The sequence below is a fragment of the Bos javanicus genome, chromosome 4, assembly GCF_032452875.1.
Source record: "Bos javanicus breed banteng chromosome 4, ARS-OSU_banteng_1.0, whole genome shotgun sequence".
NCBI classification, from domain to species: domain Eukaryota; kingdom Metazoa; phylum Chordata; class Mammalia; order Artiodactyla; family Bovidae; genus Bos; species Bos javanicus.
In genome coordinates this window covers 44,648,432-44,662,328 of record NC_083871.1, presented here as the reverse complement: position 1 = coordinate 44,662,328, position 13,897 = coordinate 44,648,432, and the positions used below count along the sequence as shown (strand labels likewise).

The window sequence follows — 13,897 nt, the reverse complement described above, 5'->3', positions numbered from 1 at the left end:
TTGCCTTCTCCGTTTGTATGTAGGTTAGAATGTATATATAAAATCCAAGTGATTGTGGAGATCACCTAAGAAGCAGATCAATTATATTATCTAAACTAGATTTAAAGGATCATAATTACATGTATTCCTCTTAAAAGGAACCATGGAGATAACACAATCTATTTTCCTGAAATTAGACAATATAATACCTGTATCATCTTTAGTCTCTTAATATTCCAATTTGATAATATTGTATAGCTTTTTCTCTACATCCATTCCAATATTTTGAAACCTCTGGTAGACTAACAAATTTCCTTCTCAGGTACCTAAATCACTTTTTGTTTCTTTGTAATTGTTTTGCTTCTACTGATCTCAATTTCTCAAAACTCAAGTTATGAAGTGACTTTAATTAGGTTGTCTTGATTTGCTGAGCTGCCTCAACTTTGTCCAACAAATCTTCTGATTTAAGGAAAACAAAAATCAACCAATCAAGAAATTTCAAATAAATATTACCCACTTGTCACCTTTGGGATTAAGGTACCAGACCCAACATTTCTCCAGAATCATAACAACAATGGTCTTTAGATTCTATAGCAGGGTCGTCAAATTACAGTCCACCTCTTATTATTAATAAAGTATTACCGGGACACAGACACATCCATTTGTTTGTATACTGTCAATGGCTGCTAGCATATTAAAATGAGAATGCTGCGGAGTATTCATAGCCTACGTGGCTCACAGAGTCCAAAAATTTTACTACACGGCTCTTTACAGATAAAGGCTGCTGCTCCTAGAGCAAAACATTCTAAGAAAATGAGCTTCTATCCCCACAAAAAACCCACAATGTTACATTTGTTTCTATTTAAGACAAAGATTTACCAGTCTAGTAAAATCAATTCTTTTTTCTAAGACTTCAGTAATGTACAGATAGGTACACAACTCTTGCTTACAGAAAGGAAAAAGATTGTTGTCTCAGGGCAGTTCTGACTCTTCATTGACCCTGATTGCTTACTGTTTTCTAGCACTACCAGAGTTGTTTCCATCCAATTTATTAAAGTGAGAAACAGCATATCACAAAATAAGTAACAAGGACTATCATGACTTGCATAAAGATTATGTCAGCTTATTTGTTTATATATTTAATCTTTTACACAGTGTGCTCTTATTAAACAAAAGCTGATTTTTTACTTACTATAGAGCTCAAGTGGGCTCCTGATGAATTGTATGGCATCTCCTGCTCTGGTTGTCAGTAAAAATGGGACCTATTCCCACAAATCAGTGACTTAGGTCCAGATATATTCAAAGGAAGAAACCTGTAACAGGATCCAAACAACTTTGATTTCTATATAAATTCTGGATGAATTTTGCTGTGCTCTCCTCTTACTTTCACTCTCATTCTCCTTCCCTCCCTTCTTTTTTCTGATTTAATACTCAATATGAAAGCATATTTTGAAATAATAGTACGTTTTACTATTTTTTTTCATTTAATTAAATGTCAGGAATATCCTTCTATAATGTATACTACAGACCTAAGTATATTGTTAAAGGCTGAAGAACATTCACTTTATGACTGTAGCATACTGTATTTAGTTATTCTCTTACTGAGAACAACCTAAAATGTATACTTTCTTTTGCTATTAAAAACAGAGATGATATATACATACATCACGTATATATCTTTATATCCTCATGTATATATCCTTATATCCTTACCAGACTCTCTCCTTGAGATAAAGTTCTAAAAGAGGAAGTGCTAGAACAAAGCAAATGTAGACGCTACCAATTTTAATATACATTTACAAACTGACTTACATAATGATCAATTTATATCTGAACTAACAGTTGATGGGAATCCCTGTTTCACCCTAACTTTCCCAACAATGGATATTATCAATGTTTTAACTCATGACAGTTTATACTTAGATGCTTTTGATTAGCAGTAAGGTGAAACAACAATGTACATGTATATTCTGGGAACTGCTTGTTCATGTTTATCCATGTTCCCATCCCACTAAGTGTTCCTTTTCCTCTCATCATCATGTGTGTATTGTACACACATATGGACAGAGATTATATATGAATATATATATTCAACTTCATTTTATAAGCATAGTGTAATCCTAATAACAAAACCTACAGAGATTTTACAAAATAAAAAATCACAGATCAGCATTCATCATAAACATGAATATAAAGTCCTTGACAAAATATTAGCAGCTGGGCTTCCCTCGTGGTTAAGTAGTGAAGACTCTGCCTGACAATGCAGGGGACATGGGTTCAATCCCTGGTCTGGAAAGACACCACATGCCATGGAGCAAATAAGTCCATTCATCACAACGACTGAGCCCATGCATCCTGGAGCCTGTGCTCCACAATAAGAGAGATTACTGCAATGAGAAGCCCGCACACAGCAACTAGAGAGTAGCCTCCACTTGCTATAACTAGAGAAAGCCCACATGCAGCAACGAAGACCCAGCACAGCCATAAATAAAATAAATAAATAAATCTTTAAAAAAAAAAAAGAGCAACCTCAACCCAACATGTATAAATAGGATCAATTCAGCTCATTCGCTCAGTCATGTACAACCCTTTGCGACCCCATGGACTGCAGCACACCAGGCTTCCTTGTCCATCACCAATTCCCGGAGCTTGCTCAAACTCATGTCCACCAAGTCGGTGATGCCATCCAACCATCTCATACTCTGTCACTCCCTTCTCCTCCTGCCCTCAGTTTTCCAAGTTTCAGGGTCTTTTACAATGAGTCAGCTCTTCGCATCAGGTGGCCAGAGTATTGGAGCTTCAGCTTCAGCATCAGTCCTTCCAATGAACATTCAGGACTGATTTCCTTTAGGATTGACTGGCTTGATCTTGCAGTCCAAGGGACTCTCGAGAGTCTTCTCAAGCACCACAGTTTAAAAGCATCAATTCTCCAGCACTCAGCTTTCTTTATGGTCCAACTCTCACATCCATACATGACTACTGGAAAAACCATAGCTTTGACTAGACAGACCTTTGTCAGTCAAGTAATGTCTCTGCTTTTTAATATGCTGTCTAGGTTTGTCAGAGCTTTTCTTCCAAGGAACAAGCATCTTTTCATTTCATGGCTGCAGTCACCATCTTCAATGATTTTGGAGCCAAGGAAAATAAAGTCTGCCACTGTTTCCATTGTTTCCCCATCTATTTGCCATGAAGTGATGGGGACCGGATGCCATGATCTCAGTTTTTTGAATGTTGAGTTTTAAGCCAGCTTTTCACTCTCCTCTTTCACTTTTATCAAGAGACTCTTTAGTTCCTTTTCACTTTCTGCCATAAATAGGATACTACATCATGATTAGGTATGGTTGATCCAAGGAATACAAAGTTCAGTTCAGTTCATTCAGTTCAGTTCAGTCCCTGGGTCGTGTCCAACTCTTTGTGACCCCATGAACCGCAGCACACCAGGCCTCCCTGTCCATCACCAACTCCCGGAGTCCACCCAAACCCATGTCCATTGAGTCGATGATGCCATCCAACCATACAAGGTTAGTTAACATCAAAAATCAACGCAATTGATCATTAATAGAGTAAAAAAAGAATTTAAAAAGCAATCATTTCAATAAATACAGAAAATACATTTGACAAAATTCAACATCCATTCATGATCAAAGGAAAGAAAAAAAAAATCTTTCAGGAAACTAGGAATAAAAAGAATTTCCTCAGTCTGATAGAGAGTATCTATGAAAAGCCTGCATAGCTAACATCACACTTAAAAGGGAAAACACTGAATGTATTCCCTCTAATACTGGATGCTAGGACTGGGAACAATCTGCCACTAATATTCAATACTGTGCTGCAGAACCTTCCTAGCCTAATAAGGCAAAAGAGAAAAAAAAGGAAAACAGATTGGAAAGAAAGAGATAAAACTGTATTAATTGCAAATGGAATGACTGTCTACCTAGAAAAGAATTCTGGATGCTAAAAAATACACTATTTAGAATAAACAAATAAATTTAGCAAGGTCACAAGAAACATAGTCCATGAATAAAGGTCATTTGTATTTTTTTTATATACCAGCAGCAGACCATTAGAAAATGAAATTTTCTAAAATTCCATTCATAATGGGGTCAAAAAAGCAAATTTAACCAAAGATATCTCAGACCACTACACTGGAAACTAAAAAACAAGGTAAGAGAAATTAAAGATATATATAAATGAAAAATGACACTTTGCTTATGAAAGACTTGATTTTTGTGAATGTATCTTCTCTGCAAACTAATAAACTCATTTCACGTAAGGGCTTGCACTGGCTGTCCTCTATATCCACGGAGCTGTGCATCCAGAATTTTACATGCCTTTTCCCCATTATTCTGACCTTAATTCAAGTATCTCTTCTCCAGACTCTCCTTGATTGCTAAACAAAGCAGCTTTCTTTCTGCTCTATTACATTACCCTCTCTTATTTACTCATTACACTATGTGAAATTATCTTTTGTTATTCACATACTTACTATCTTTCTTCTCAGCCCAAAGATATGAAGACAATATCTTTTGACCAACATATTCCCCAGTATCTACAAGAGCTCCTGGTATGGAGCAGGAACTTGGTAAATATATGTGGACTAGTTTTTGCCATATCCAGGGCTGTCTTCAAATGCTAACAGAATTTTAAGACCAATATAAACAGTGACATAATTTATACTTTCTTCCAAAGTCTTAATAGAGATATGCAAAGAATTAAAGGAATTTAAGAAATGAACACTATTGTTAAGGTTAAAACATTGTGGCTTACTGTCTTATAGATAATAAAATTAAAGAAGAAAGAGAAAGACACTACCCACTCTTCCTACCCCCATCCAGATTAGTTTGTGTGTGTGTGTAAGTCACTCAGTTGTATCCAACTGTTTGCTACCCCATGGACTTTACAGTCCATGGAATTCTCCAGGCCAGAATACTGGAGTGGGTAGCCTTTTCCTTCTCCAGGGGATCTTCCCAACCCAGTGATCAAACCCAGGTCTCCTACATTGCAGGAGGATTCTTTACCAGCTGAACTAACAGGGAAGCCCTTAAAACTTAAAACGGTTAATCATTTATACAGTGTGAAACCATCTTCAAAGATGTAAATTACTGTTCATTTCATCCTGGCTGTTGCTGTTCTTTTTCAGTATGGGTAATAATGCATTTATTTCCAATTTTAAAAAGAAGGGTTTTCCCTTTATGTTCCCACAATTCCATCCAACAATAATACTAGCATTATCAAATAAGTATTTCTCAAATTCTCATCTGCCTAAAGGGCCTGCTAGTGGGCAGTGAAACTCACTGTGCCTCCCAATTGGAAATATTCCCTTTCTTTCCTTCCCTTCCCTTACTGCTACAAACTCTACCCATGTCTAGGACTCTCTCCACCCCCAGATAGCTCAGCTTTTTACTAGTGTATCTTTTTTTCACCCTAGAAACTTTCCTTACTAACCCCAGATGCACCCTCTGATGGAACAGCCTGAAAAGTCAGCAGTAAATTTTGATTTCTCTCTGGGACAAAGGTAAATCCTGTCATGTTTTCAGTTAAAATGATTTACAACTATCACTTAGGAAGCCTTTATCTTCTATTTATCCCTCACTGAACATAAAGGTTACAATGTCTAGAAAACTTAAAAAGGGATGTGCACCTTAATTCTGAGAATCCACAAGAAGTGATAGCGAAAAGGATTATTGAGTATATTTACCATTTCAATTAGCACACACACAAAAGAAAACGTAAAATGTCAAAAGGACAAAACCAGGAAGCCAGAGCATTCATACTGGCAATAAGCCATAGCTCCTCAACAAAGATCCTGGTTTCCCACCACTGACCCCTATGCTCTAAGGTCTAAAAATCAACCACCACTCTTAGAGCTCAGATTGCTCAGACTGCCTTCACCTAACAGGCAAGCAGGTGTAACTAGGGATAGAGAAGAGCTCTATCTAAGCTTTCCAGGATCTGAACTTTTATTCCCATAGGCATAGCATCACATATGGTGATTAGGTCTAAAGGACCATTAGCCACTGTTAGTTCTGGCTTAGGATTAGAACAATAATAATTAAAATGGCTATTATTTACTGAGTACTTATCATATGTCAGGGAGAAGTCAACGGCACTCCACTCCAGTACTCTTTCCAGTGGAGTGCCATGGGAAAATCCCATGGATGGAGGAGCCTGGTAGGCTGCAATCCATGGGGTCGCTGAGGGTCGGACACGAATGAGTGACTTCACTTTCACTTTTCACTTTTGTGCAATGGAGAAGGAAATGGCAGCCCACTCCAGTGTTCTTGCCAGGGCAATCCCAGGGACGGGGGAGCCTGGTGAGCTGCCGTCTATGGGGTCGCACAGAGTTGGACACGACTGAAGTGACTTAGCAGCAGATCATATGTCAGATGCTACGCTAAAGTACTTAAATATCTCATTTAATCCTTACAAGAACACCATTTGATAGGTACTAACTGTTATTTCTCAGTTAGTACTTATCAAATGGTGTTCTTGCAAGGAGATCCAACCAGTCCATTCTGAAGGAGATCAGCCCTGGGATTTCTTTGGAAGGAATGATGCTAAAGCTGAAACTCCAGTACTTTGGCCACCTCATGCGAACAGTTGACTCATTGGAAAAGACTCTGATGCTGGGAGGGATTGGGGGCAAGAGGAGAAGGGACGACAGAGGATGAGATGGCTGGATGGCATCACTGACTCGATGGATGTGAGTCTGAGTGAACTCCAGGAGTTGGTGATGGACAGGGAGGCCTGGCATGCTGCGATTCATGGGGTCGCAAAGAGTCGGACACGACTGAGCGACTGAACCGAACTGAATTGAACTGAACTGTTATTTCTATTTTTTTCAGAGGTGGAAGCTTAGGTATAGAGCAGTTAGGTAATTTTCCACGAATAGAAAGTGGTGAAATTAGAATTCTAACAGTATTCTGACTGATAGCAAACCTATAATTATACAGAATTTATAGGATGATGAATCAATGAACTTTTAGAAATAATTTCACATATTCATGTATTTATTGTTGTTTAGTCACTAAGTCATGTCTGACTCTTTGTGACCCCATGGACTGCAGCACACCAGGCTTCCCTGTCCTTTACTACCTCCCGGAGTTTGTTCAAACTCATGCCCATTGAGTCAGTGATGCCATCCAACCATCTCATCCTCAGTTCATATAGTGGGTCTGCCTATATCTGACTGGTATATCACTATACTATTAAGTTCATCGGCTAAATTGTAGATTTTATGTACTCTAATAAAATACCGCAAATATAACTATTTTAAAAAGAATACAAAATTCACCAACAACCACTTAGCACATACCTACTGTGATGTTACCCATCTTGCTTCGTAATGTTATATTACCTGCAAAAGAGAGAAAAAGACAGCTTTACACATTAGGGGTAATCCAGAAAGGAAATGTATTAATAATGTTCTAAAACATGGTTAGACATCCACAAGGTTATTTAGTAATATTATTATTGTCGTGCACAATTTTTCTCAGTATCACACTCCCAGTCAGAGATTTATGCGCAACTACAAAATAAATAGCTTTAGGCATCTATACAAACTCTCTTCTTCCACTCTAACTTAATCTACTACAGCACAACTAAAAAAACAAACCCCTGTACTTCCTGGGAAACATGGAAGAAAAATAACGATTCTTCTAAAAGTTAAAAAATGTTAAAAAAAAAAAAATGACTTAAATGTACTGACTACGCATTTTCAACCTAAACATCACAATATTTATCAGACCACACAAAGCCAAGTTTTGAACCAAATAACACTAAAATAATCCATGGAAAAAAGTAATTACTGTTATTTTTCAGGCCAGTTTGGCAAACCTATCTGTGAGATTTCAGTGGTTTTTCTGCCAAGAGTTTAAAAGGCTTGGGACAGGAATAATAAATAATTGAAATATGACTAACAAAGAAAAAAAAACTTCAAATATTCCCTTCTTCCAATGAAAATCTATTTTCCAGGATAAACACAGGACTCTGAAACCATTCTTCCCAGTGCCTTCCTCCAGCATCAAAAATAGCAGTATTTTTCTTCACGTGTGTTTAAGGGATACTTATAGAGTTATACCACCTATATTTACTGCACTATCATAATTCTAAAACTATAGTGAAGAGTAAAAAAGGAGTAAAAAAAGAAAATGGTAAGAAACAAGTAGAGTAAAAGAAGCTATGCTATTTAAAATCCCAAAAGATGATGCTGTTAAAGTATTGCACTCAAAATGTCAGCAAATTTGAAAAACTCAGCAATGGCCACAGGACTGGAAAAGGTCAGTTTTCATTCCAGTCTTGAAGAAGGGCAATGCCAAAGAATGTTCAAACTACCATACAACTGCACTCACTTCTCATGCTAGCAAGGTAATCCTCAAAATTCTCCAAGCCAGGCTTTAGCAGTACATGAAACTAGAACTTCCAGATATACAAGCTGGGTTTAGAACGGGCAGAGGAACCAGAGATCAAATTGTCATAGAAAAAGCAAGAAAATTTCAGAAAAACATCTACTCCTGCTTCATTGACTATACTAAAGTCTTTGACTGTATGGATCACAACAAACTGTGGAAAATTCTTAAAGAAATGAAATATCAGACCATCTCACCTGCCTCCTGGGAAACCTGTGAAGCAGGTCAAGAAGCAACAGTTAGAGCTGGACATGGAACAACAGACTGGTTCCAAACTGGGAAAGGAGTATGTCAAGGCTGTATATTCTCACCCTGCTTATTTACCTTATATGCAGAGTACATCATGTGGTATACTGAGCTGGATGAATCACAACCTGGAATCAAGACTGTCAGGAGAAATATCAACAACCTCAGATACGCAGTGGCACCCCACTCCAGTGCTCTTGCCTGGAAAATCCCATGGATGGAGGAGCCTGGTAGGCTGCAGTCCATGGGGTCACTAAGAGTCAGACAGGACTGAGTGACTTCACTTTCACTTTGCACTTTCATGCATTGGAGAAGGAAATGGCAACCCACTCCAGTGTTCCTGCCTGGAGAATCCCAGGGATGGGGGAGCCTGGTGGGCTGCCATCTACGGGGTCACGCAGAGTCGAACACGACTGAAGCGACTTAGCAGCAGCAGCAGATATGTAGCTGATACCACTCTAATGGCAGAAAGCAAAGAGGAACTAAAGGGCCTCTTGATGAGGATGAAAGAAGAGAGTGAAAAAAGCTGGCTTAAAACTCAACATTCAAAAAACTAAGAACATGGCATCCAGTCCCATCATTTCATGGCAGACAGATGGGGAAAAAGTGGAAACAGTGACAGATTTTCTTTCCTTGGGCTCCAAAATCACTGTGGATACTGACTGCAGCTATGAAATTAAAAGACGCCTGCTCCTTGGAAGAAAAGCTATAACAAACCTAGAAAATGTATTCAAAAGCAGAGACATCTCTTTGCTGACAAAGGCCCGTCTAGTCAAAGCTATGGTTTTTCCAGTAGCTATGTATGGATGTGTGAGTTGGACCATAAAGAAAGCCGATGCTGAAGAATTGATGCTTTCAAACTGTAGTGCTGGAGAAGACTCTTGAGAGTCCCTTGGACTGCAAGGAGATCAAACCAGTCAATCCTAAGGTAAATCAACCCTGAATGCTCATTGGAAGGACTGATGCTGAAGCTGAAGCTCCAATACTCTGGCCACCTGATGCGAAGAGCTGACTCACTGTAAAAGATCCTGAAACTGGGAAAGACTGAGGGCAGGAGGAGAAGGGGGTGACAGAGGATGAGATGGTTGGATGGCATCACCAACTCAGTGGACATGAGTTTGAGCATGCTCTGAAAGATAGTGAAGGACAGGGAGCCTGGGAACCTACAGTCCATGGAGTTACAAAGAGTCAGACACAACTGAACAAAAACAACAAAAGAAGAGTAAAAGAATAAATTTTGTCTCAGAATTAATCAGGATGAATAAAATAATTTATTTCATTTCATGTATCTCATAAATATTGACATGTATCAGTACCTGGGAAAAAGGAAAACAAAGAAAGGAGGCACTTGATTCATTTGTCCAACAGTTAAACGTGCTTTGACTGTAAAAATTTCTCTAAAAGGTTCATATTTCATCATACTTCACGTGAGCATATGAACAAGAGGTACACTTGTGTAGGAGTAAAACTTGGTTTGTGTGAAGTTAAGCTTATAAAATTATTTTCAAGTTTCAGTAATTTACAAGGCTGTGCAGATACTCCTGTTACACAGTTAAGTAAATATTATTTCACTGGCATGTTCTAGATACTCTTCCAATTTTCAAACCCAGTAAATGCAGATGCACATGCAAATAGTGGCCAAGGATCACAAAGCTGCTAAGATAGCTTCCAATGATCCCTGCCTCCTGGTATTCATGCCTATGTATGAGCTCCTTCAGTCATACGGAGGCTGGACTTACTGATGCTTTTAACAAAGAGAATAAGGGCAAATGAGATGTTACTTTCAAGACTAGGTTACAAATGATTCTTGCATCTGTCTTGCTAGCTCTCTTTTGCTGCCATAGAAACCAGCCAGCCATGTTGTCTAACTGCCTTATGAAAGAGGCCCAAGACCAAGGACCTAAAGAGGCCCCTAGCCAATAGAATCTGAACTGAATCTTGCTAACAACAACATGAGTGAACTAGGAAGCAGATTCACTTTTGGCTGAACCTTCAAATAAACCCATGGTCCCACCTGATACCTTTATTACAACCTCAAAAGAGATCTTGAGGCAGAAGACCCAGTTAAGTGATACCCAGATTCTGGACCACCCAAAGTATAAGAAAATAAGTGTTTGCTGTTTTCAGCTGCTAAATATGTTACAAAGGAAGAGGTAACTAGAAAAGATGTTGAAAGCTGGACGTGGGTGATGCCACAATAAATAACTAAAAATATGGGAATAGCTTTAGAAATTGGCAGTAGGCGTAGGTTGGAAGGATTTTTAGGGGCATGGTAGAGAAAGCCTAAATTGCCTGAACAGTGTGTTAGTAGAAAGCTGGACTTAGAGCACTTCTCATATAAGGGCTTAAATGGAAATGAAAAAAGTGTTTTGGAAACTGGAGGAAGGCAGATCTTTGTTAAGCAGTATTAGAAACTTCGCAACACTATCACATTCAGTAATGTGGAAAGTAGGAAATGTGCCTAATGAACTGAATCATCTAGCTAAGAAGATGGCCAAGCAGAGTCAAAGTGTTGTAGGCGCTGCCTATTTTTTCTTGTAGCGTCAGTAAAAAGCAAACAAAGTAAGATAAACTAAAGAAACGATTGTTTAAAAAAACAATCAGGATGAGAATCATTTTGAAAATTCTCAGCTTCTCAAGATGGCAAAAGATGAGAAAGTTAAGAATAGCTTCGACACAAAGTCTGAATTCAGTGTACTGCCAGAACATGGCCTAAAAATGAAACTGATGGGTTGACTGTAAAATCTTTTGTCAAGATTCCAGAAAGATTAAGAGTGATACCTCACAGTATTAATTTAGCTGTACAAAAAGTCCATTAAACCAGCTGAGGGTATCTCACAGATCGTCTCAATCAAGCAATAGGTCTCCTAGAAAGCTTGCGAGAACCATATCTTAATCTCTCTGCAGAAGTCCACATTTTGAAAACATTCTTGGATGTGGCCTTCATCTAATGGAATAAACACCAATGTGATTCATAGAAGGCTGACAAAATTTGTGAGAATTACATCAGCAAACACATTGCTAACTTCGACCAAAAGGGACAGTAACAGTACAAAGTGAAATGAGACCACTGGAGTCCCAAAATTCTGCTGGCAGGAAGCAGACTAAGAAACTTCCTCAGCTGCAAACACATGCTACATTTCATGAAAAAGGAAGGATGACTCAGAGGGAGAAACCAAGAGCTCAGAGGGCAAAGCCTGGAAACCTAAAGAATTATCACAAGGCCATGAGATCTAATCAAAGAACCTCTAATGTTTTCCTACCTAAATTTCAAAATCATTATGGACCAATGACTCCTTTGTACCCCTTATTTTTCTCCCCTTTGAACAGGAAAGTCTATAGCAATTATCCTATGTGTATCCCATCACTGTATGCTTAGTGTGCAGGTGGTGTGTGTGGGTTGAGGAGGTTAGAGAACAGGTCTTAAGACTGAGAACTATATGTGAGGAATTAGACCTAAGCAACTGTACCCGAGGAGGCTCATCTACATCTGGATCTGATTTTGGTGTAGACATTCTGGACTCTGAGCAGATATGCAATAGGATGAGACTCTGGGAACCTTGAAAGGAAGGGAGTGTATTTTGTATGTGGGAAGGACACAAATCACTTGCAGGGGCTGCAGAGGATAGACTGGCCATTCAAAACCTTATAGGCTATCTAGGGATATACATACATGAAAAGTTAAAAATGAGTGTTTATTAATAATTTTAAGTTAATGTTGTAACTGAATAGTATGTATTAGGTTCCATAACCATTCCGAGGAAGCAGACTAAAATGATGTGGCATGAACAGGGAGAGAATCATATTGGAGATTTCATCAGAGTCTATGTTTGAAATATGAGTAAAATTTGATGCTGAGGGATAATGATTTTGTTGAAAAAGTATGCAAGCAAAGGTAAAAAGGTGTAACTACTCATGCTATATTTAAATCATGCTCATCAGTTAAGTTAGAGCAATTAGGCCAGTCTATGAGGACAGGGATTAAGTGTTTCTTACTTAGCATTATATTTTGAGAGCTTAGCATATTGCCCTGTACATAGTAAATACTATTATTTTTTGAACCTATGTTCAAATTTAGTTTGGAAAAACAGGTAAAAACAAATTTGCAGAAGAATCATACAGTGTTTAGTCTATTGACTTTGTCCTATACCAAAGGAGTCAAAGAATTTCAAGACGAGAAGAACACAAGAAAACCATCTAGTATTCATTCCTTCCTAATCTTTAGGAAGATTAAGCTAGTGTCAGACATTCAGAATTCTCTTTACTGTTTTCACCTTATGAACACCTTAAAAATAAGATAAAGCAGACTTCTGATATTTGTGATTTTAACTATTAGGAAAACAACAACAATAAAAAAACTGACATAGTTCTATAGTCAGTCATTTAGTTAGTGAGTTCAGCCATTCAGCAAGACAAAAGGAGCTTTATTAAACTAGTCTCCAATGAATGCAGCAAAAATTTACTTTTTAAAACAAAAATAGAAAATGTGGTCTTTTTCAAAAAGTCAGTCAGTAGTGAGCGTGATAAAAGTGATCAAGAAAACAATGGTTTTAGAGCCAAAAAAAAAGTTTGTTTCCTTAAAAAAAAAAAAAAGGACTATTTAAATTATAAAGTGAAGTCACTCAGTCTTGTCTGACTCTTTGCGACCTCATGGACTGTAGCCTACCAGGCTCCTCTGTCCATGGGATTTTCCAGGCAAGAATACTGGAGTGGGTTGCCATTTCCTTCTCCAGGAGATCTTCCTGACTCAGGGATTGAATTCGGGTCTCCCGCATTGTAGGCAGACGCTCTACCATCTGAGCCACCAGGGAAGTCAGTTAAATTATAGCAGAATCTATACAGTCTCAAACTACATCTCTCTTGAATGTTAAAGTTCTGCACAAGAAAAGCATAAAGGAATAATAAAACTATGGAAAAAAAGACTATCTGTAAATATAAGGAATATATAAAAATATTTTTGTTAGTGCTAAAGGACTTTTAAAACAATAAACAAAAAAAATATTCTCAACTCATCAAACTGTTTAGAAAATCTCTACCCTAAACAGAAATATTCCAAGGTCATTAAAATACACAACATGGAACTCTTATCTCAAATACTTTGTGGAAGAAGACAGAGTATTTTAAAATACACAGATCAACTGAATGGACATTACTAGCACAGTTTTCTGTAATTTGGTTTTACCTTTTTCCATCACCAGACGGTGAAAACAATAAACAAATCAACTATCTGAGACGAGTAGAGCTTTGTAAAAGATCTCCTATCA

At 37.9% G+C, this 13,897-nt stretch overlaps 1 protein-coding gene across 3 annotated transcripts in view; it reads right to left on the bottom strand.

Annotated features, from left to right (window-relative positions):
- The window catches only part of FAM185A (family with sequence similarity 185 member A), a 91,773-nt gene that overhangs the window by 45,330 nt on the left and 32,546 nt on the right, over positions 1-13,897 (bottom strand). For all 3 annotated transcript variants that reach the window (XM_061413888.1, XM_061413889.1, XM_061413886.1), the window contains exon 5: positions 7,295-7,336. In XM_061413888.1, coding sequence (XP_061269872.1) covers positions 7,295-7,336 — 42 coding nt within the window. The remainder of the gene's footprint in view (positions 1-7,294; positions 7,337-13,897) is intronic.